Here is a 23,022-nt window from a genome sequence, read left to right as displayed (position 1 = left end):
AGCCCACAGGCTACAATGGGCTACCTCCATCTTCAGATGGTGGTAGATGCAGGGAACAATATTGGGAATTCATTGCATTCCTTAGACCAGAGGTTCTCAAACTCGGTCCTCGGGAGCCCACACAGTGTATGTTTTGCAGGTAACCCAGCAGGTGCACAGGTGTATTAATTACTCACTGACACATTTTAAAAGGTCCACAGGTGGAGCTAATTATTTCACTTGCGATTCTGTGAGGAGACCTGCAAAACATGCACTGTGTGGGCCCCGAGGACCGAGTTTGAGAACCTCTGCCTTAGACTGTAAGCTTGCGAGCAGGGCCCTCCTACCTCTATGTCTGTCTGTTTTTACCCAGTTTTGTCCTATCACTGTTGTTCCAATTGTAACGGAATATGCTGCGCTTTATAAGAAACTGTTAATAAATAAATACATAATTCTGGATATTGGGAAATCTAGCAGCATCGCATCCCCCATAGAAACCTATGGGGGATGCGGCTGCAGGCAGCAATGGAGGGATCGCAGCAGGTACCCGAGATACCTGCCGCGATCCCTCCTTCTTACATGCAGCTGTTACTTAATATTTGCGGCTAACCCCCAAACATGGGTGTTTTCAGGGATATAGCCGCAAATATACTATTATAAATACATATGGGAGACCAGCAGACAGGATGCCGGCTGTCACTATACCGACATGAACGCTGGGATCCCGACAGCCGGTATATTAACTGCATCCCGATAAATAGACCCCTTAGTCCTCTGTGTTGTCTGTCCCATTGCTTAGAAGAAGCTGAGATGTTTGATGTCCAATTTGCAGCTGGTTTTCTCTTAGAGATGACATTAATCTTTCATACTTAGTGACAGCTGAGCAGCCACAAAAAGTAAATGGCAGTAATATTGTATGCTAGGAGATAAAATAAAGGTGTAATTTTTTTTTTACCAAGATGACAGCGAGATCCAGACCACCCATTTAGACAGTCACATTTGTAAGGAGCCGTACATCGCCCTCCATTTAAACATGGCAGGATGCAGATAGCTAAATGAAATAAAAGGAATGTTAGAAACAACATTAAATGCAGCATCATTGTGTCACTTTTCTGTATTGAAGTCTCAGAAGAAGTAGTTACACATACACTGCTCACTATTAGCTGGTGTGTGTGTGTGTGTGTGTGTGTGTGTGTGTGTGTGTGTGTGTGTGTGTGTGTGTGTGTGTGTGTGTGTGTGTGTGTCTTTTCTTTCCCGTCTACTGTGTATGTAAAGTAAGTACAGAAAATGCATCCAGCTGTGTATTCGAATGCACACATCTTGAGAGAGCCACAAAGCACACTCCACTATCCAGATTTAAAAACAAAGCATGATGATACAAGTAAAAATGTCACTTCGAAGCCTTGCCATCTGACTACATTTCTATTGCTGTTCATTCAAGTACTGGGACTTTGTAATATATTAGAGGCGCAAAGAGGGGAACGTGGGTGTAAAGTAAATGTCTATCAGGGAGCCCGGGTAAACCAATGAGGTGTACACAGGCTCCCACCATTTTGTGGCAATATACCACAAAATGACCACTTCACAGCAGTGTAGCATCTCCTTGGGGCATGATTATCGCAATAGGGTGTTGCAGTGCCACAACACTTACAGTAGCTACACCCCTAAAAGTACCAGGGCCAGGACCTTTTAATGGAGGTCGTGAACATATAGCTACCATATAGTCACTACCAGGAACTCTTTAAAATGCATTATGCTTTACCATATAAAAGTGTGCCCCATACGTCACTGCCCAGTCTTTGCCACATCAAGCACCTCTAGAGTGTTTCAAGCCCAGGGCTAACCTTATTAAGGCACTCCATTCACCCAAATTATCTTATTTTCAATCTGTAAAGAGAGTGTTTTGCTAGGATCACCACGCCCATACAGTACTTCTCATAAAGACCACCAACAAGTTCAAGATATGCCCAAATTAACACAATTTTATATTTTATGTGCTCAAAACAAACGTATGTCCAACTCTAGATGATGCCCAGAATAGTGGCCCACTGCCCTTGAAGCACATGGGAAGTCTAAGTATCCAGTAGGTGCCTGTAACATTGGGACCAGGGCAACAAATTTTTGGGGGCCACTATCAATATAACTATTACATTTATGGGCAGGAAGGGCTGGGAGTAGGTATGCCTGGGCAGCAGATAAATAGCTGGGAGGGAGCACAGACTCTGCCCAATCTTTAGTGTGTGTGTCGGGGGGGGGGGGGGGTGCTTAGTAGGGAGCGCCTTCTTTTACTTTGCACCAGACCATCAAAGGAGAGCGGTGGCATCAGTAGGAAGAAGTCCGGAGTCTGGGACACAACACCCCACTTTCTGTCATCTTTCTGGGGACTGCGGACAGCCTGGAGGGGTGTGTGCTGTAGGTTTCTTTGCCTTCCGTCTCCCAGCGCCGTGGCTGAGGCAGCAAAATGCTGTTCTGCCCTTCATTAATATACTATTTGTGGGGGGGCCTTTTGTGTGGGGGCCCCAGGGCGACCCCCCCCCTGGACCGCCCCCATAATCCAGAAATGATTGGGATGTCATAATAACATGTCACTATTGTATAGTCACGAGCATTAAATTATTTTAAGCTTTAATATATAAAGAATATGTAGACCGAAAGGTGCCCAATAAAAAGTTAGTGAGGAGTTCCACCTGAAAGTCTTTTTACAGAGGGAAAAATCTATATTGCTCCCTACTAATCCAGGGCAGTCACCAGAAATGCACTATCTCCTCTCCAGCTCATTTACGTGAGTATCTTGCAATAAGAAATCACAGTTTTGCACTTATAATTTGGAGCATTTGCATGATGTCACAAAGTGGCATTTGCATCATGGGCCTACAAATCAGATTCTAAAAACACTTTTCTCTTACGTCCTAGAGGATGCTGGGGACTCCATAAGGACCATGGGGTATAGATGGGATCCGCAGGAGACATGGGCACACTAAAAGACTTTGACTGGGTGTGAACTGGCTCCTCACTCTATGCCCCTCCTCCAGACCTTAGTTAGATTCTGTGCCCAGAGAGACTGGACACACACTAGGGGAGCTCTCCTGAGTTTCTCTGAAAAGACTTTATGTTAGGTTTTTTATTTTCAGGGAGACCTGCTGGCTACAGGCTCCCTGCATCGTGGGAGTGAGGGGAGAGAAGTCAGACCTACTTCTTCTGAGTCTTAGGCTACTGGACACCATTAGCTCCAGAGGGTTCGATCACTTGGTGCGCCTAGCTGCTTGTTCCTGGAGCCGCGCCGTCACCCCCCTCACAGAAGCCAGAAGAAAGAAGCCGAGTGAGTATGAAGAAGCAAGAAGACTTCAGTGATGGCAGAAGACTTCAGTAACGGAGGTACAGCGCAGCGGTCGCGCTGCGCGCCATGCTCCCGCACACCAACGGCACTCACAGGGTGCAGGGCGCCCTGGGCAGCAAGTTACTGGAGCTAAATACATTGGCAAAAACATATATATAAGTGCCTAGGCACTAAATATAAGACCCCCGCCAGTCTAAATATTCAAATTTGAGCGGGACTACAGCGCGCCAGGAGGGGGCGTGGCTTAGCCCTCACAGCTTACCAGCGCCATTTTTCTCTCTTCGCAGACATGCAGAGACGCTGGCCCGGGACCTCCACTCTCCTTGACAAGTAAAGGGAGCAAAACGGGGGGGGGGGGGGGGGGGCACAGTTATTTGGTGCTATAAAAGCAGCGCAGTGATCATATATTATTTTTTTGTAGTATATGGGCGCTGGGGTGTGAGCTGGTATACTCCCTCTGTGTTCTCTCTAACAGGCTTCTCTGTGGGTCTGTCCCCTTTTGCCAGTGTGAGTGTGTGTATGTCGGTACGGTGTGTCGACATGTCTGAGGCTGAGTGCTCCTCCCCAGAGGTTACTGGGGGCGCAGATAAAGAGTTGGGAGTGACTCTGTCGGCACCGCCGACTGCTGATTGGGTGGCCATGTTAAGTACATTGAATGCAAATGTGGCATTATTGTCTAAGAGGCTGGATAAATCTGATTCTCAGACTCAAACGTGGAGAAAATCCATGGAGGAAGCCTTATCCCAGGTACAGGCCCCCTCAGGGTCACAAAAGCGTTCATTTACCCAAATGGCGGATTCTGATACCGACACGGACTCTGATTCCAGTATCGACTTTAGTGAGGCCAGTTTACATCCAAGAGTGGTGAAGAGTATTCAGTACATGATTGTGGCAATTAAAGATGTTTTACATATTTCTGAGGTGCCTGCTGTTCCAGATACAAAGGTTTGTTTATATAAAGGGAAAAAGCCTGAGGTGACGTTTCCCCCCTCTCATGAACTGAATGCTCTTTGTGAAAAAGCTTGGGAATCGCCTGACAAAAGGTGGCAGGTTCCCAAGAGAATTTTTATGGAATATCCTTTTCCCTCTCTCGACAGGGAAAAGTGGGAGTCATCTCCCAATGTGGACAAGGCCCTCTCCCGGCTGTCCAAGAAGGTGGCACTTCCGTCTCCCGACACTGCTGCCCTCAAGGATCCTGCGGATCGTAAGCAGGAAACGACATTAAAAGCTATTTATGTCACAACGGGTGCACTCCTCAGACCTGCCGTGGCGTCGGCTTGGGTGAGTAGTGCTATTGCTAAGTGGGCTGATAATTTGGCATCTGATATGGATACCCTGGATAGGGATAACATTCTTTTGACTCTCGGTTATATCAGGGATGCTGCAGCTTACCTAAAGGATGCGGCGAGGGATATTGGCCTCTTGGGATCAAGGGCCAATGCCATGGCTGTCTCGGCCAGGAGAGCACTGTGGATTTATCAATGGAATGCTGATGCCGACTCCAAGAAAGCTATGGAAGCTCTCCCTTATAAAGGTAGTGTCTTGTTTGGTGACGGCCTCGCTGACCTGGTGTCTACCGCTACAGCGGGTAAGTCATCTTTTCTTCCTTATGTTCCAGCACAACAGAAAAAGGCACCCCATTATCAGATGCAGTCCTTTCGGCCTAATAGATACAAAAAAGGAAGAGGCTCGTCCTTCCTTGCTTCAAAAGGTAGAGGAAGGGGAAAAAAGACGCCTGCTGCATCAGGCTCCCAGGACCAAAAGTCCCCCCCGCCCTCTGCCAAGTTCACCGCATGACACTGGGGCTCCCTTACGGGAGTCCGTGCCGGTGTGGGGCGCATCTCAGACTCTTCAGTCAGGTCTGGGTTCACTCGGGCCTAGATCCTTGGGTGGTAGACATAGTGTCCCAAGGATACAAACTGGAGTTTCAGGAGCTGCCCCCCACCGCTTTTTCAGATCAGCCTTGCCAGTTTCTATTCCAGAAAGGGAAGTAGTGAGTGCGGCAATACAAAAGCTGTGTCAACAGTGTGTCATTGTCCCGGTACCCCCGTCCCAACGGGGAGAAGGGTTTTATTCGAGCCTCTTTGTCGTACCAAAGCCGGACGGCTCGGTCAGACCGATCCTGAACCTAAAATCCCTCAATCTGTATTTGAAAACTTTCAAGTACAAAATGAAATCTCTTCGGGCAGTGATTTCCAGTCTAGAAGGGGGGGATTTGCGGTACAGGATTATCATTACCAATTTCAGACGTTGCCGTTTGGGCTTTCCACGGCCCCGAGGGTCTTCCCCAAAGTGATGGCGGACATGATGGTACTCCTACGCAAGCAAGGTGTCACAATTATCCCGTACTTGGACGATCTCCTGATAAAGGCGAGATCGAAGGAGCAGTTGCTAAGAAATGTGGAACTCTCCCTGACGGTTCTGCAACATCATGGTTGGATTCTAAATTTGCCAAAATCTCAGTTGATTCCGACAACTCGGCTGCCTTTCTTGGGCATGATCCTGGACACGGAACTGCAAAGAGTGTTTCTTCCAGCGGAAAAAGCTCTGGAAATCCAATGCATGGTCAAGGAGATTCTGAAACCGGCAAGAGTGTCGATTCATCAATGCACTCAAGTGCAAGGGAAGATGGTTGCGGCTTACGAAGCCATTCCGTTTGGCAGGTTTCATGCAAGGGTGTTTCAGTGGGACCTGCTGGACAAATGGTCCGGGTCTCACCTGCACATGCACCGGAAAATAAGTCTCTCTTCCAGGACCAGAATTTCTCTCCTGTGGTGGCCGCAAAGTTCTCACCTTCTAGAGGGACGCAGGTTCGGAATCCAGGATTGGGTCCTGCTGACCACGGATGCAAGTCTCCGAGGCTGGGGAGCAGTCACGCTAGGAAGAAGTTTCCAGGGAAAATCGTCAAGCCAGGAAACTTGTCTCCACATAAAGGTTCTGGAGTTAAGAGCCATTTACAACGGCCTTCTGCAAGCAGAACACCTACTTCGAGGTCTACCTGTCCTGATTCAGTCGGACAACGTAACTGCGGTAGTGTACGTAAACAGTCAGGCCTGGAACAAAAAGCAGGGCGGCGATGGCGGAGGCCACAAGAGTTCTCCGCTGGGCGGAAAAGCACGTGAGCGCTCTGTCAGCAGTCTTCCTTCCGGGCGTGGACAACTGGGAAGCAGACACGATCTCCATCCAGGAGAGTGGGCTCTTCATCAAGAGGTATTTGCAGAAGTGACAAGGCATTGGGGAATTCCTCAAATAGACATGAATGCGTCTCGCCTCAACAAGAAGCTTCCGAGGTACTGTTCCAGTGCAGTGGACGCCCTGGTAACTCCGTGGGTGTTTCAGTCGGTATATGTGTTCCCTCCACTTCCTCTCATTCCGAAAGTGTTGAGGATCATAAGACGAACAAGAGTTCCGGCAGTACTCGTCGTTCCAGATTGGCCACGGAGGGCCTGGTATCCGGATCTTCAGGAATTGCTCATAGAAGATCCTTGGCCACTTCCTCTCAGAGAGGACCTGTTACTGCAGGTACCATGCATATTTCAGGACTTACCGCGGCTGCGTTTGACGGCGTGGAGGTTGAATGCCAAATCCTAGCTCGAAAGGGTATTCCCGGGGAAGTCATCCCCACTCTCCTTAAGGCTAGAAAGGAGGTCACGGCGAAGCATTATCACCATATTTGGAGAAAATATGTGTCGTGGTGTGAAGCCAGGCAAGCTCTGCGAAGGAAAGTGGTCATGCTTTTGGCCTTGGCGTCCGCCAGACGGGTGTCGGAATTGGCGGCTTTGTCTCACAAGAGCCCATATTTGATTTTCCATGTGGATAGAGCAGAATTGAGGACTCGTCAACAATTTCTGCCGAAGGTGGTTTCTTCGTTTCACATAAATCAACCTATTGTGGTGCCTGTGGCTACGGATGCCGTGGAGGTGCCAAAATCTCTCGATGTTGTAAGAGCGTTGAAGATTTATGTCGCCAGAATGGCTCTTTTTAGGAAAACGGAGGCTCTGTTTGTCCTGTATGCTTCCAACAAGATTGGAAATCCTGCTTCCAAGCAGACTATTGCGCGCTGGATTTGTAATACGATTCAGCACGCTCATTCTACGGCTGGATTGCCGTTGCCGAAGTCGGTGAAGGCCCATTCTACCAGGAAGGTGGGCTCATCTTGGGCGGCTGCCCGAGTGGTCTCGGCACTTCAGCTTTGCCGAGCAGCTACATGGTCGGGTTCAAACACGTTTGCTAAATTCTACAAGTTTGATACCCTGGCTGATGAGGACCTCGTGTTTGCTCAGTCGGTGCTGCAGAGTCGTCCGCACTCTCCCGCCCAGTCAGGAGCTTTGGTATAGACCCCATGGTCCTTTTGGAGTCCCCAGCATCCTCTAGGACGTAAGAGAAAATAGGATTTTAATACCTACTGGTAAATCCTTTTCTCCTAGTCCGTAGAGGATGCTGGGCGCCCATCCCAGTGCGTACTGTTACTTGCAGTTGTATTGTTAGTTGTTGGTTTCGGTTACACGAAGGTTGTGTATCGGTTATGTTCAGCTTGTTGTTTTTTTTTTTTTCGTTCATACTGTTATCTGGTTTTCTTGGTAATCCAGTTGTACGGTGTGTTGTGGTGTGAGCTGGTATGTATCTCACCCTTGACTTAACAAAAATCCTTTTCCTCGAAATGTCCGTCTTCCTGGGCACAGTTCCTATAACTGAGGTCTGGAGGAGGGGCATAGAGGGAGGAGCCAGTTCACACCCAGTAAAAGTCTTTTAGTGTGCCCATGTCTCCTGCGGCTCCCGTCTATACCCCATGGTCCTTTTGGAGTCCCCAGCATCCTCTACGGACTAGGAGAAAAGGATTTACCGGTAGGTATTAAAATCCTATTTTTTCTACTGCAGACTATTGTATCCGTCTAATGATGAAATAGAATATATATTTGTAAGTATTTGTACACTATTTAAAAGAAAATAAACATAAACACTGGTAAATGGGGTCTATTTTTCCATGGAGAAGTTTTATATTGACTTCAAGCAGTTATTTGCAATAAATATGGAATTTGTAGTGGAGTCATTGATTTGTCTCTTTCCAAATAGGTTGTACTATAGCTTCCTTCTTATGAAGAATCACTGCTAAAATAGTTTACTGCAACCTTTGCAAACTGTCACTTCATGTTTAAATCATTGCTAAGAAATGATGCACATGAACAGTTCATTGCTCTAAAATACATTGCTGTTCTGTCCTTCAACATATCAAACCACAATACAGAAAACTTGGCTACTGCCAATAGAGATGAGATTTGTGATGTGTGTTTATCTGGATGGCAATATAATAAGCATGCTGTATTGATTTAAATAGCACAAACTCAAAAACTTTCATAGTTAAAACAAAAAAGTTACAAATGAGATAATATTACAATTAGATGCAAACAAATTTCTAAAATTGTTCATGATATATTCCACATTTCACCACAGAAAAGCAAATGTTTTACAGGTGTAATTTGTTCTGTGTCACAATTCCCCATATCATTTTTGTTTTACTTGGAATTCCCAGGCCTATCCCAACAACACAGCAGTGTGATATTTCCCCTATCAGTTTTATTTTGCATGGAATTCCCAGGTCTTCCCCAACCACACAGCAGGATGAAATGACCATCGAGCACAACCTGGTTTAGTATTGTGAAGTGGGCACTGCCTAGCACAGCTGTAAAATCCAGCGAAAGAATAGTTCAATGGTATGTGTGCGCTGTATTCATAAAATGCTCCCGCAGGTGGTAGTTATGTGCCAACAGCTGGGAATTCTGCACCCAGGCCACGTTTGCACCTAACTCTGTTACAGTTACAATTAGTTTCCCTTTATGGGGGAAATTCAATTGGATTCAGTATGATTTCCTGATGGACGGGACGCCAGAAGTCAGAATCCCGACAGCGGCATCCCGGCCATCAATATCCCTCCAAAAGTATCCTAACCCTCCCCTGCCTCCTACCCTAACCCTCCCTTGTGGGTGTCTAACCTAACACTCCCCGGTGGTGCCTATCCCTAACCCTCTCCGGTGGTGCCTAACCCTAACCCTCTCCGGTGATGCCTAACCCTAACCCTCCCTCCCCCATTGATGCCTAACCCTAACCTCCCCTTCCAAGTATCTAACCCTAACACTCCCTCCCCGGTACCTAACCATATCCTTCCCTGCACCCTGACCTCCCTTCTAATGAATAAACCTAACCTTCCCTTCCCGCACGGTAGGAAGGGAGTGTGTCCCTCGGGAAGAAGGTTCGGGATTCCAGGCGTCGATATTTTGACGCCGGGATCCCATGCTCTGTTGGGATTTCGATGCTGACAATATGCCGTCGTTCGGGATTCCGTCTGGCTGCATTTTAACTACACCCCATTCAATTGTGGGCAAAAAAAAGTTTTGGTTGAAAAAAACATGCTTTACCACAATTTTTGCCAAATATATTTGGGGTTGCATCCAACTCACCCAAAAAAACGGCCCAGTGTTCGGGAGAAAACACATAGGATATGGGATAAGTTCCCAGCTCCATGTGTTTTCACACCCGCAATCGCGAAAACAGGACATTTATTGGGATTTTTTTTATCAACTGAAAAAAAATCCCTAAAAGGGCCAGCTTTCGGGGCTAACTGGGTAGCCCCCGGGAGATCAAGTAGCCACAGTAATTTACCAGAGCTAATTGAATTCCTCCCTATATGTTTCCATTTGCATCAACTGATAACTATAATGCTATTATATTTAAACCTGGAAGAATACTTCATATATATGTCATGATTTACATTTATATATTGTACAAGTGCAAACTGTATTGTTTATCTTTTGATTTTGTATATTATTTACACATTTCTTTTGTAGTGAACACTATAATATTAATATTGCTTCATTATAATTATATTACTGTATTATTATTTTAATTCGTAAAGACTGCGGGTGCCATGTTTTCGGAGACCTGCGCATGCGCAGTAGGCTCTGGCATTGTGCCATGGAGAGGAGGGGGCACACCTTGAGTCTGCACACGGGCCCCATCCTCTCTTAAAAAGCCTCTGGCAAGGGCTATGTCCTTGGACGCAGGTCAACAGGCCCCGGAAGCTGAATTTCCAGGCCTTCCTGGGTAACCTATTGGGACGCATACTACTACTTTTACATATTTAGCACAGCCGCTGCATACAAAGAGGCTGTAGCTACATATGGCTGCGTTCATCCTTGTGCAAATGGGTCACAGGTGCAAATCTGCCACGGTTGCAACTATTTGCACCAGCACGGAATCTGTTTCGCGGGAGCGTATGTACCATGCGATCCTGTGGATCGCAGGCGTGTGCACAGAGCCCACTCATGTTCACTGGCTTACTGGTTGCAGCAAATTATTACTCAGACTAGCGGCAGGCATGAACGCTGGCACATCTCTACTGTCAACTAGTGATGAGCGGATTCGGTTTTACTCGGTTTTACTCGGTTCTCAAAACCGAATCTTATTGGCTATCCAAAACACGTGACATCAGTGAGCCAATAAGATTCGGTTTTGAGAACCGAGTAAAACCGAGTAAAACCGAATCCGCTCATCACTACTGTCAACCTCTTAATAAAACCCTGTATTCTTTTCATCATACTATGTTTATATTATAGTGCTTGATATAGTTATATATACTGTACTTTATTGGGATTGGATGCATTATTATTTTCAATATATGGTCACATGTATATGGTCATTTACTATTTTGCATAAAAAAATAGTCTCAATATTATATTGAGTTATTTCTAGTAGCTCATGCATTGTATTGGTTATAGTACTGTTTGGACATATTTAGTTTTAACCTTTCATTATTTCTATTGGTATTTTAGAAGCCTTAATTGAGTGTCTGCAACTAAATTACTTATGTATTCTGTCCTATTCACCAACAAATTACTGATACATATATTGGATGTTAGATTTACATTGTTTGCCCTGTTATTATTATTGTTTGCCCTGTTAGTTTGTCCATTCGTGGCTCAATAAGTTCACATTCTACAGTATGTATGATTTGCAATTCAATTATTACAAAGAGAGTACATTTTCACCATTATCATACAGTATGTAAGGACATAAGGTTATTATTTTAGCAAATAGAAGGAAGCAATAATACGTACGTTCTTCACAGAGCCGTCCCATCCAGCCATCTGGACATGAACAAGCATTTGGTCTTTCACAGACACCGCCATTCTGACATGGAAATCTGCAAACAGCTTTAAAGAGAGTGGAACAAACTCAACAATCAGTGTATGAAATAGTTACATACAGATGATAAAGAAAATTACACTATGGGGGTCATTCTGACCTGATCACTCGCTGTAGTTTATCGCAGCGTAGCGATCAGGTCTGAACTGCGCATGCACTGGCCCCGCAGTACGCCGGCGCATGTCTGACAGCCGATGGCTGTCGTTGCCTAGCGATCGCCTCTGCCCGATTGACAGACAGAAACGGTCACTGGGCAGGACGGGGCGGCTCGGCGGCATTAGGCCGTTTTGTGTGCGCAGTCCGGCCAACGCAGGCGTGGCCGGACCGTGCAGGGGGCGGGCTGCTGCGGCTGCATGATGTCACACGCAGCCGCTGCGAGACAGGCAGCGACAAATAGCTCCTAAATTTAGCACAGCTACGATCAACCCGGAATGACCCCCTATCTGTACGTTCTTTGGTGAAATAGCAGTAACATTTACAAAGCTCGGTCAAGCTGAAAGATGATGGTGTTTACTACATTGTGACAAGTCTCCACCTTTTAATGCAGACAGAGCAAAGTCTACATATTTCCACACAGTTCTGGGGAAATGGGAAATGGATTGGGCAAGCAGTGAAGAGGGGAAATGTGGCAATATAATTCTTTCTTCCTCTTCATGAAAGCAGAGGATATTTTTGAAGCACACTCTGTACTGCTGTACAATACTGTCAGTTTTATCCAACAGAGTGAAAACTTCCTCTGCACTTACCACTTGGACCTCTCTGACAGGAACTCCCAGAGGAAAACATAGAATTTGACGGCAGATAAGAACCACTTGGCCCATCTAGTCTGCCCTTTTTTCTTTACCATATTTTTAGCTCAATCCTTATTTGATACTTATTTCTTTGTAAGGATATCCTTATGTCTATCCCATGCATGTTTAAATTGCTCTACTGTCTTAGCCTCTACCACCTATGATGGGAGGCTATTCCACTTGTCCACTACCCTTTCTGTGAAGTAATTTTTCCACAAATTTCCCCTGAACCCCCTCTAGTCTCAGTGCATGTCCTCATATCCTATTGCTTCTCTTCATATGGAGAATGTTTCTCTCCTGGACTTTTTCTATCATGTCCCCCTTTTCCTTCTCTGCTCCAAACTATACATACTGAGATTTTTTAGTCTTTCTGGGTATGTTTTGTGATGTAGTCCATGCACCATTTTAGTTGCCCTTCTCTCTACAGTCTCTAATGTATTAATATACTTTTGAAGATATGGCCTCCAGAATTGAACACAGTATTCTAGATGAGGCCGTACCAATGACCTATACAGTGGCATTATTACTTCTTTTTTTCTGCTGCTGATTCTTCTCCCAATGCAGTCAAGCATCTGACTAGTCTTCCTCATTGCTTTGTTACATTGCTTACCTGCCTTTAAGTCACCTGAATTATACCCCTTTTCCACTACCTTTAAAAACACGGGTAAATGCGCGGAGGCCGTGTCACTAGCAGCGTCACCAACCCGGCAATATGCCGGGTTGGAGAGCGCTGTGGGAAAGGGGGCTGTAGCACGGGTCACAGCCGTGTCAGGCTCCCGGCTGCGACCCGTGCTACAGGTGGAAAAGGGGTAATAGTGGCTCCTAGATCCCTTTCCTCCTCAATAGTTTCCAGTATAGTGCCATTCATACTATATTTAGCCTTTGGATTTTTGAGACCCAAGTGCATGATTTAGCATTTTTTGGCATTAAACTGTAATTGCCACACTCTTGACCATTCCTCTAGTCTACCTAGATCCTCAATCATTTGTTTTACTGCACGTGGTGCAGATACCTTTATGTCATCTGCATAAAAAGGCATACATTCCCTTTAATACCATTTGCAATGTCACCAATAAAGATAACAAAAAGCACTGGTCCAAGTACAGATCCCAGGGGTACTCCACTGGTAACATTTCCCTCCTGTGAATGCACTCCATTTACCACAACTCTCTGTTTTCTATCCTGCAGGTGATGTCCCAATGGTTGGTTAGTATGGTTTTATACCCTACCTCAGAGTCAAAGACAGGGGAAATGAAATTGAGCTTACAGAGAAAACTATTTTAAAGACTGGCAGTTAAGAGGGAGGGGAAACAGAGACACAGAATAAGGCACGAAGGGGCATAGAATGAATGGGGAAACACACACAGAGAGTCACAGTATGAAGGGGGGGCACAGAGAAAATATGAATGGGCAGGGGACAACGACACAGAGAGACATAGAATGAAGGGCGCACACTGAGAGACAAAGAATGAGGGGGCACACAGAGAGACATAATGAAGGGGGGGAGGCTGCTTGACACAGAGTGAAGGGAGGGGGAGACTGAGAGATACAGAGTGAAGGGCGAGGCTGGGAGACACAAAGTGAGAGGAATGGTGAGAGACTTAGGCGGAACAGAGAAGCAGTCAGGAGATGATGTGCGATGACGCAGGGGGGAGATGATAGAGTGCTGAGAGATGACGAGGGAGGAAATTATTGTGTACCCAGAGGCAACGCAGGGAGATTATGGCGTGGCTGAGAAATAACCAAGGGGGAGATGGTGTGGTTGAGAGGCGCAGGGAGATGACGGTGTAACTGAGAGATGATGCAGGGAGATGATTGTTTGGCTGTAGAGACACAGGGGGGAGATGGTGTGGCTGTGAGATGCAGGAGGGGAGATGATGGTGTGGCTGAGAGTTGCCGGGTGCAGGAAGGACACCAGGCGCACAAGACTGGTTGAACCTCTGTTGTATGATGATGATCTTAGTAATATTTCTACACAAACAGGCAACTTCCGGACCATGTTATATCCTACATGCATAGTGGTATCCTCCATTGTTGGGAGGTATTCTGGTGTCACTATATGTGGAGTGTGATATATGTAGTTATCTCCAGAATATCTCCTTTGTATCACAGAAAGTGAGAATTCCAGAACATTCTAACTATATTAACACAGTAATACAGAATTATGCAGGATCAAATATGCTGGGTTCATCAGAGGAAATTACTGTAATACTGTAAATCATAGATAGATGAATGTAAATAATATTATTTAGTATTAGTACATATATGCATACTTTTTCAGGTCTCTGTCCACATATCCAGATTCTGGGGGGATGCAGGGCATACTGTACCCCGGGCCCCCCTCTGTCAGGGCCCCCTCGTCCAGAGCACACTGACATCACCAGCTTGATTAGAGATTAGACTGGCGCCCAAGATGGCTGCCTCACCCTTTGCATGCTCCTGATCATCTCCATAAAACAGCTTAAATTCACCACAACTGACCTATGAATCATCATAAATATCCATGGACTTACCTTTAACTTGTACTACTCTACGTGGACATTTCATCAAAACCAACGGATTGCATTCCTGCGCTGAGATACACACTGGATTGAATCCTGGACTGAATCCTCTGCATATCTCCACTGAGAAATCCTTCAATTTAGCAGCTGCTACTCTGCATTGGACATTACCCAGATAAGGTACTGTGGATTACAACCTATCTTTGGCTACATCCAGACCCTCACTTAGACATCATCCACTTCTGTTCTCTGAGCAACAAATAACTGATTTATTGCATTAATCTACTAATATCAGTATATTCAGGCTCTGAATTTCTGAAGGCTCACTGTTTAAAATCAGGATCCATTTCCAGGACACGTTATCACTACTACCCCCACAAAAAAAAAAAAAAAAAATCTACTTCAAAGGCCTCTCACACTGAGACTTTTCACACCTACACAGTAGGAATTGGCTTCTAACACCTTCCAAAAGACTGCCTATCCTAGGATAATTGACTAAATCAACAGTTATTTTATTTATTACTTGCTTCAAATACACCCAATAGGTTATAGCAATAACTTTGTTCATAATCCCATTATAATTTTGGATCACATACCGAATTGGGGGAAAACACAAAAAAAAAAAAAAAAAACACTGCTTTCTCTCCCTCTCTCATCATATGCAGCTCAAACTTATAGTAATCTGTCATTGATGACCAAATGTATACGTATTGCTCCAGCTTCATTCTTTCACTCCGCCCACCACGTTCTGCAGTTCCTATCACACCATCACAGGCTTCTATTCTCCAATCCTTTGGCATTTTAAAAAGAAAACACAGGCGCATTCGTGGGAAGCGAGCAGGCCGGAAATGTATTTCCCCCGGTAACCATCTAAGTCCTTTGCCCACCTGCTCACCCCATACTCAAAGAACAATCAAATAGAAGTGATAACTAAAAGACGGCCCTGTGTTTGGAAGGACAGAACTGTCAACTCTCACTTTGTGACCCCCATACCCAGAGCTCCTGCACTTAACATAAAGAAAACTGAAGGCCCTCTGGTATGCCCAATCAGGTCAGTCCTTTGTAATGCCAGATCTATAAGAAACAAGACTGCAACAATTGCTGACCTTATTGAATCTGCAGATCTAGCCTGTATTACAGAGACCTGGCTAGATGAAAATGCAGCACCTATATTGGAGGCTGCAGTACCAACAAACTACTCTGTCATCCACAACCCAAGACTGGACCGCAGGGGTGGCGGGGTGGCTATCTGCTTCAAAAAAGAACTTAAACTTAGGGTCCACCCTATTGAAACTACTCGCTCATTCGAGTGCATTGCTGCCCGGAGTTCGACAGGATTAGGTTTCAGAGTACTTCTCATTTACCGGCCACCTGGAGATGGAAAGATATTTCTACAAGAAATTGCAGACACTGTTGCTGGCCTGGTTCTGGAACATCAAAGATGGCTCATCCTCTGGGATTTCAATGCATGGGTGGATGATGAGCTCTCATGCCTTGGCCAAGACCTCCTGTGCACAATGAATGGTCTGGGCTTCACACAGGTCGTTCCCTCTGCCACACATAAAAGTGGTCACACCCTCGACCTTGTCTTTCAGATTGGATTAGAAGTCACTGACCTAAAAATAAACCCAGTCATCTGGTCAGACCACTACTCCCTCTGGTTCTCAGTTGCAACCCCTCAAATAAGATCTCTGCCCGTGGAGTTGACTAGGTATCGTCCAAGGAGGGGTATTACTCCCCAGGCTCTTGCAGCAAATCTGGATCTCTCTGCTATACTGGGTGCCTGTGAAGATCCCTGTTCCCTAGTCCGTTATTATAATAGGGATCTTATGGCTGCAATTGATATTATCGCCCCTGTGCGTTTAAGACCTCGTAAACCACAACGTCAAGCTCCATGGTTTGACAACAGTGTTAGTGAGCTCAAGAAAAGGGGGCGTAGACTGGAAAGACGATGGAGGAAGACTAACCTAGTGGATGACAAACTAAAACTAATAAAGCATAACGAAGAATATCAATCGACAATCACTCGTAAGAAAGCACAGTTCCTGTCAAATGAGATCACAGCAGCAAACAATAGGCCAGCTCAACTTTTTCGCACAGTGGAGATGCTTTGCAAGCCAGCATGCCTGCAGACTGATGAGACCCTCTCCCAGGCAAGATGCAACGAGTTTGCAAACTTCTTTGCAGATAAAATATCCACCATCCGGGCTGGAATCTCCACAGTGCCATCAAAGGAGTGCCAAACTACAAAGCCCTCCAATATAAGCTACCTGCCTTCATGGACCAGCTTTGACCCAGTGGATGTAAAGGACACTGCTGAAATTGCTCGGATTTTGCGTCCCACCACCTGTGATCTGGACCCAGCCTCAACCAAGCTTCTAACCGGTTGTATGGATATAATTGGTCCTGTCTTTACAAAAATTGTTCAATGCTCTTTGCAGACAGGCATTTTTCCTGGACCCCTAAAGGAAGCAATTGTTAGACCGCTTCTTAAAAAACCTAATTTAGATCCCGACTGCATGACCAACTACAGACCGGTATCAAACCTTCCTTTCCTAGGAAAGGTTATTGAGAAAGTCGTTGCAAATCAACTGGAGACCCGCCTGACAACCCATGATATTTATGATCCATTTCAATCAGGATTCAGGAGAAGACATAGCACTGAAACAGCCCTGGTGTGTGTGTTAAATGATCTTCTGATGGCAAGAGACAGAGGTGACTGTTCAATATTAATCCTTCTGGATCTCTCGGCAGCATTTGATACCGTGGACCATGGGCTTCTGATTGAGCGACTGATACATTTCTGTGGTCTGGATGGCACAGTCCTAAGCTGGTTCAAATCATTTCTCACAGGCAGGTCACAGAGAGTATCATCTGGATTATACTCATCACCACCAGTGCCATTGCCATGTGGTGTCCCACAAGGTTCTATACTATCCCCCATGCTTTTTGCAGTATACATGCTCCCATTGGGCGAAATAATCAGGCGCCATGGCCTGGTCTACCACTGCTATGCAGATGATACACAACTGTACTTGTCCTTTGCTCCGGGCACTGATAACCCAATAGCCACCCTAAATGGCTGTCTAGCTGAACTACAGGAGTGGATGAGCGCCAGTTGGCTGCGACTGAACCCGGATAAAACAGAGGTCCTTTTGATACGACCGCAACATCAAAGGACAAGACTGCAGCATAGCCAACCAACTGGACTTACACTCGGGGATTCAGAATTACAGACCAGTGATCGTGTGCGGAATCTTGGCGTTGTCCTGGATGGTGGCTTGACACTTAAACATCAGATATCAGCCACAATCAAATCCTCATTCTTTCACCTGAGGAACATAGCCAGAATCAAGCACTTAATTCCCTCAGATGACATGCCAAAAGTCATACATGTATTTGTATCATCTCGTTTAGACTACTGTAATGCCCTCTACCTTGGTCTACCAGCAAAAGAATTGCAACGCTTACAGCTGGTGCAAAACACAGCTGCCAGGCTATTAACCAACCAGCCCCGTTCTAGCCACATAACACCCATCCTCTACTCCCTTCACTGGCTGCCTGTAAGATGGCGAATCATCTTCAAGATTGGCTTACTGAGTTTCAAAGCATTACATGACCAAGGCCCAAGGTACCTAAAACAGCTTCTGACCCCATACTGCCCCACTCGATTACTGCGATCTGTAGATGAAGGACTTTTAGCAGTACCTAGAATCTACCGTAATTCATCTGGGGGTCGAGCTTTTAGTCATGCGGCTCCGACTGTATGGAACTCACTTCCCCGCACAGTGCGAGAGGCCCCAACTATAGAATCCTTCAAAAGTAGACTCAAGACTTTTCTGTTTACTCAAGCATTTCCATAATGTCCCTTTTAGTATCTTCATGCTTCTGTATTTTATGAAAATGTACTTCATTATTTTCTGTACTATATTATGCTATGTATCTGTTAAGCGCCTTGAGTCCTATTGGAGAAAGAGCGCTATATAAATAAAATTATTATTATTATTATTATTATTTCCCCCTTATGCAGCAGCAGAACCAGACTGCCAGAATGCGAGCAGGACAGTATGCAGTGCAGACAGAGACACAGGAGTATCAGATTTCATGAACTATTGATGGAGTTTCCCAACCAGAGGAGAGATAGGAGGGCGGAGAGAGCTGTAAATGACACAGGGTGAGATCCTTGTGTCACTCATAGCTCTCTCTACACCTGGGTGTCTGAGTCCTGTGTAACTTGTTATCTAATGAGGATCTAGAGAGAGACACACACACAAACACACACACACACACACACACACACACACACACACAGTCCTCCTGAGTCCTGTCTCAGTGTGTAAGTAGTACAGAGGCTGCTGCTATTTTTGCATGTGACAAGATAAATTATAGATTTTATTTTTCTACGTGAATTTTAAGGTTGTTTACGTTTTGTTCCACTATAAGAACATTTTATAAAATAGTTGTCTTTCAATTAGGTGGAGCTATAAACAGTACCCAGACATTAATAAACTATTAGCTTAAATCTAATATACACCATTGGGCTACATTTAATATACACAATCCATACACCTACCTGGACTTCCTTCTTAAGTTATGGTTGCAATCACCTGTGTTGAAACACCTTTCTTATTAATTAAATAGTTCAACACAGGTGACTATAATCATGTATTAAGAGGGAATTCCATGTAAAAAGCATTTTGTCCCTCCTGGAATGGGGCATGTTTGGAGGTATGCACAATCTTATAAACAGCGCCCTCCCCCTTTCCACCGGGGCACCCCTGTCTAAAGTCCCCCGGGTATCCCCAAGGCTTTATCCGGCCCTGCCTGTCCAGGAGAGTCACATAGGGGCAGACATGTTCGATGGGCAACAATAGTGGGGCAAGGAATTGTGGTGCAACAATAATCTCATCTTAGTCCAACCTCTTACCGACCAAAGTCATGATTCACAGCAACAGATGTTCAGAGTCTAACATACAGTATTCTAACATACCCCCTGCCAAAGGGTTTGGGCTTTGCTGCGCACAGGTCGCGGCCCTCTGACTGGGTTCCTGTGTGCAGGTTGGTTAGTACGAAGGCAGACAGTAAGACTAGTTGCCATGAAGCATTCTGGAGAGTAGTTGATAGAAATACATCAGAAACAGGTACAAGGGGACGGGCAGTATCAGGCCAGAAGAAAAGCCAAAACTGAAGCCATAAAGTCACTAGAGGAAGTTCCAAGTGAGCAGACAAAGAGAGTCATCAGACGGACAGGATCAAAACACTGGAAGTCCGCAGGGAGTTCAAAAGGAACAGACACCGGAAATCAGGTAGTGAGTGTAATACTCTGACACGGAAAAGTGCTGAGACTTCCTTTAATATGGAGGAGTTTGAATCTTGTGCCAAATCTGACATGTCCCTTTAAATGTCAAACAGCAGTGCGCGCATCCCTATGGGTGCCGCAGCAGCCTGTAATCAAAGCTGTCAGAAGAAGAGGTGTAACCGGCGCCGGCGGTACCGGCAACAGCCGGGATAGGGACCGCTAGCAGCAAGGGGACCAACTGTGGTGACGGGTCTATCGCAGCCCCAGGGTACAATGTTAAGGTCGACACTCATTATGCCGACCACTATTGGTTGACATTGACATGATCGATATGGGCAAATGGTCGACACATGAAAATGTCAACATGGCTTTTTAAAAAAAATATTTTTAACTTTTTCATACTTTAACATCCACTTGGGCTACGATTGGGAATAGTAACCTGTGCCGAGCGCATCGGTAGCAGAGCAAGGCACCTTGCCCGCAGCTCGCTCACCATGCAAGGGGACGCGGTACACTAATTGGGGTTCATGGTCATGTTATGGAAAAAATGACACCAAAAACAGTAAAAAAAAAATCCATATCGACCTTTCACGTGTTGACCATTTTCATGTGTTGTCCATTTGTCCATGTTGACCATGTCAATGTCGACCAATAGTGGTCGACCTAATGACTGTCGACCTTAACATTGTCGACCATTCATACCGGAACCCAGCCCCAGAGGGACTCATACACTAAGGGCTCTATCATGTATTCTATGGGATACATCCTAGTCTATATCGCATGCATAGCAACGTTTATTAACACTGTATGCAGGGCCGTAACTACGTGTGTGCCAAGGGGGCTTGGCACACAGCGCAGTTGCCCTGAGGGCGCAACGGCCAGCGGCATGTAATGAGTCAAATTGACTCATTACATGCCGCCTCTGCTGTGTGCGCCGCCGCCGCGCTGTGGAGGGGAAGACAGCGCCGAGCAGCGGAGAGAAGGAGGAGGGAGGGGGAGCAGGGAGCCGCAGCAGCGCTATTTGATTGGTAGTAAGCGCCACTGCAGCATCCCCCTCTCCTTCTGTATTGGCTGCCCGGCGCTGCTATGGATGCTGGGATGCGGTTCCTTCATCCCAGCATCCACAGCAGCGCCAGGCAGCCAATACAGAAGAAGAGGGGGATGCTGCAGCGGCGCTTACTACCAATCAAATAGCGCTGCTGCGGCTCCCTGCTCCCCCTCCCTCCTCTTCCTTCTCATCTCACTGCCTGCACCGAGGGAGCTGCCAGCACGAGGAGCCTGTCAGGTAAGTATCTCTCTCTCTCTCTCTCTCTCTTTTAGGGGGACACCGTCTGCCATAATGTGTAAAAAGGGGTCCTGGCTGCCGCATTGTGTAAAAAGGGGTCCTGGCTGCCGCATTGTGTAAAAAGGGGGACTGGCTGCCGCAATGTGTAAAAAGGGGTCCTGGCTGCCGCATTGTGTAAAAAGGGGTCCTGGCTGCCGCATTGTGTAAAAAGGGGGACTGGCTGCCGCAATGTGTAAAAAGGGGGACTGGCTGCCGCATTGTGTAAAAAGGGGGACTGTCTGCCGCAATGTGTAAAAAGGGGGACTGGCTGCTGCAATGTGTAAAAAGGGGGACACCGTCTGCCGTAATGTGTATAAACGGGGACGCTGTCTGCTGTAATGTGTAAAAAGGGGGACTGTCTGCTGTAATGTGTCAAAAGGGGGACGCTGTCTGCTGTAATGTATAAAAGGGGCTCTACCTGGTGTAGTGGCGCTACTGTGCAGCGTAATTTGAATAATGTAGACTACTGTGCACCGTAGTATGAATTGCTATTATTTTGTGGCCACGCCCCTTCCCCATGAAGCCACGCCCCTCTAAATTTTTGCATGCGCCTACGGCGCGCACTGCCCCTGTCTTACATGGGGGGGGGGAGGGCGCCACTGTCGTTTCTTGCACACAGCGCTAAAATGCCTAGTTACGGCACTGACTGTATGCATGAATAATTACGCTTACAAATTACAAATAATTACAATAAATGACAAGAAATAATTATAATGGATTACAGATAATTACGCTTGATAAGAGTTGTCCCTCGCGATGTGAGGACTTCCGGGTTCATGATTCAGGAGTCCTAATGTGTATTCGCCACAATTAGCAAGCCTACATATGGTTGTATTTGAAGATTTGACTGCATTGTAGTGCTTAGTACATCCTGTCCTGAGTAGGAAAATGGAGGCTAGGACATAGCATAAAATGGAGCAAGGACTCCAAGCTATATCAATGCTACATGTACTCATCAAACTAAACTAGCAGAGTGTAGAAAACATTACTAAAAAATCATAGAAATTCCTAGTACAGCTGGGGTATTCAACTGCTATGGAACTACACATCCCAGAATGTCCTGCCAGTTTTACTAGGGCATGCTAAAACTGTGGCAGGGTATGCTGGGATGTGTAGTTCCACAACAGCTGGAGTGACGCATGTTCAATACCCCTGTAATAAAGCATAACAAAACAAGTACTGTGGATACATAATTGATATCAGCAATATACTATAGGGCAGCACTGAACAGAAGTAGAAATTTCTGACTTGAAGGGAAAATAAATAATTATTGATGTTAATAATATTCATTTATTGATTTATATATATATATATATATATATATATATAAAACAATTCAGAAGGTGAATGTAATTACAGTAGGAAGGTGGGTACATAGGTCGTAGGGCCTAATTCAAGGTTGAACGCAATGTATTAGCAAATTTGTACAGAAAAACACGCCCACAGTGCAAAATGAGGCCCATAATAAAACGATTAGAGAAAAATCAGCACATTGCTGCTGGTGAAGCTGTATTACAAAGCCACATCTTTAGTTCAAGAGAACTCATAGTGGAAACTCAGTGTTTGAATCATTTAACACTGCTGGATCACAG

The 23,022-nt window shown here is 45.7% G+C and overlaps 1 protein-coding gene across 1 annotated transcript in view; it reads right to left on the bottom strand.

Annotated features, from left to right (window-relative positions):
* Positions 1–23,022, bottom strand: part of SVEP1 (sushi, von Willebrand factor type A, EGF and pentraxin domain containing 1) — a 598,519-nt gene that overhangs the window by 3,378 nt on the left and 572,119 nt on the right. The window contains exons 47-48 of the mRNA XM_063914219.1: positions 11,428–11,523; positions 935–1,030 (exon numbers count right to left, since the gene is read on the bottom strand). Of these exons, the coding sequence (XP_063770289.1) occupies positions 935–1,030; positions 11,428–11,523 (192 nt within the window). The remainder of the gene's footprint in view (positions 1–934; positions 1,031–11,427; positions 11,524–23,022) is intronic.

Source organism: Pseudophryne corroboree, chromosome 1 (genome assembly GCF_028390025.1).
Source record: "Pseudophryne corroboree isolate aPseCor3 chromosome 1, aPseCor3.hap2, whole genome shotgun sequence".
NCBI classification, from domain to species: Eukaryota; Metazoa; Chordata; class Amphibia; order Anura; family Myobatrachidae; genus Pseudophryne; species Pseudophryne corroboree.
The sequence above is the reverse complement of the archived record's forward strand: the minus strand, read 5'-3'. Positions and strand labels throughout refer to the sequence as shown.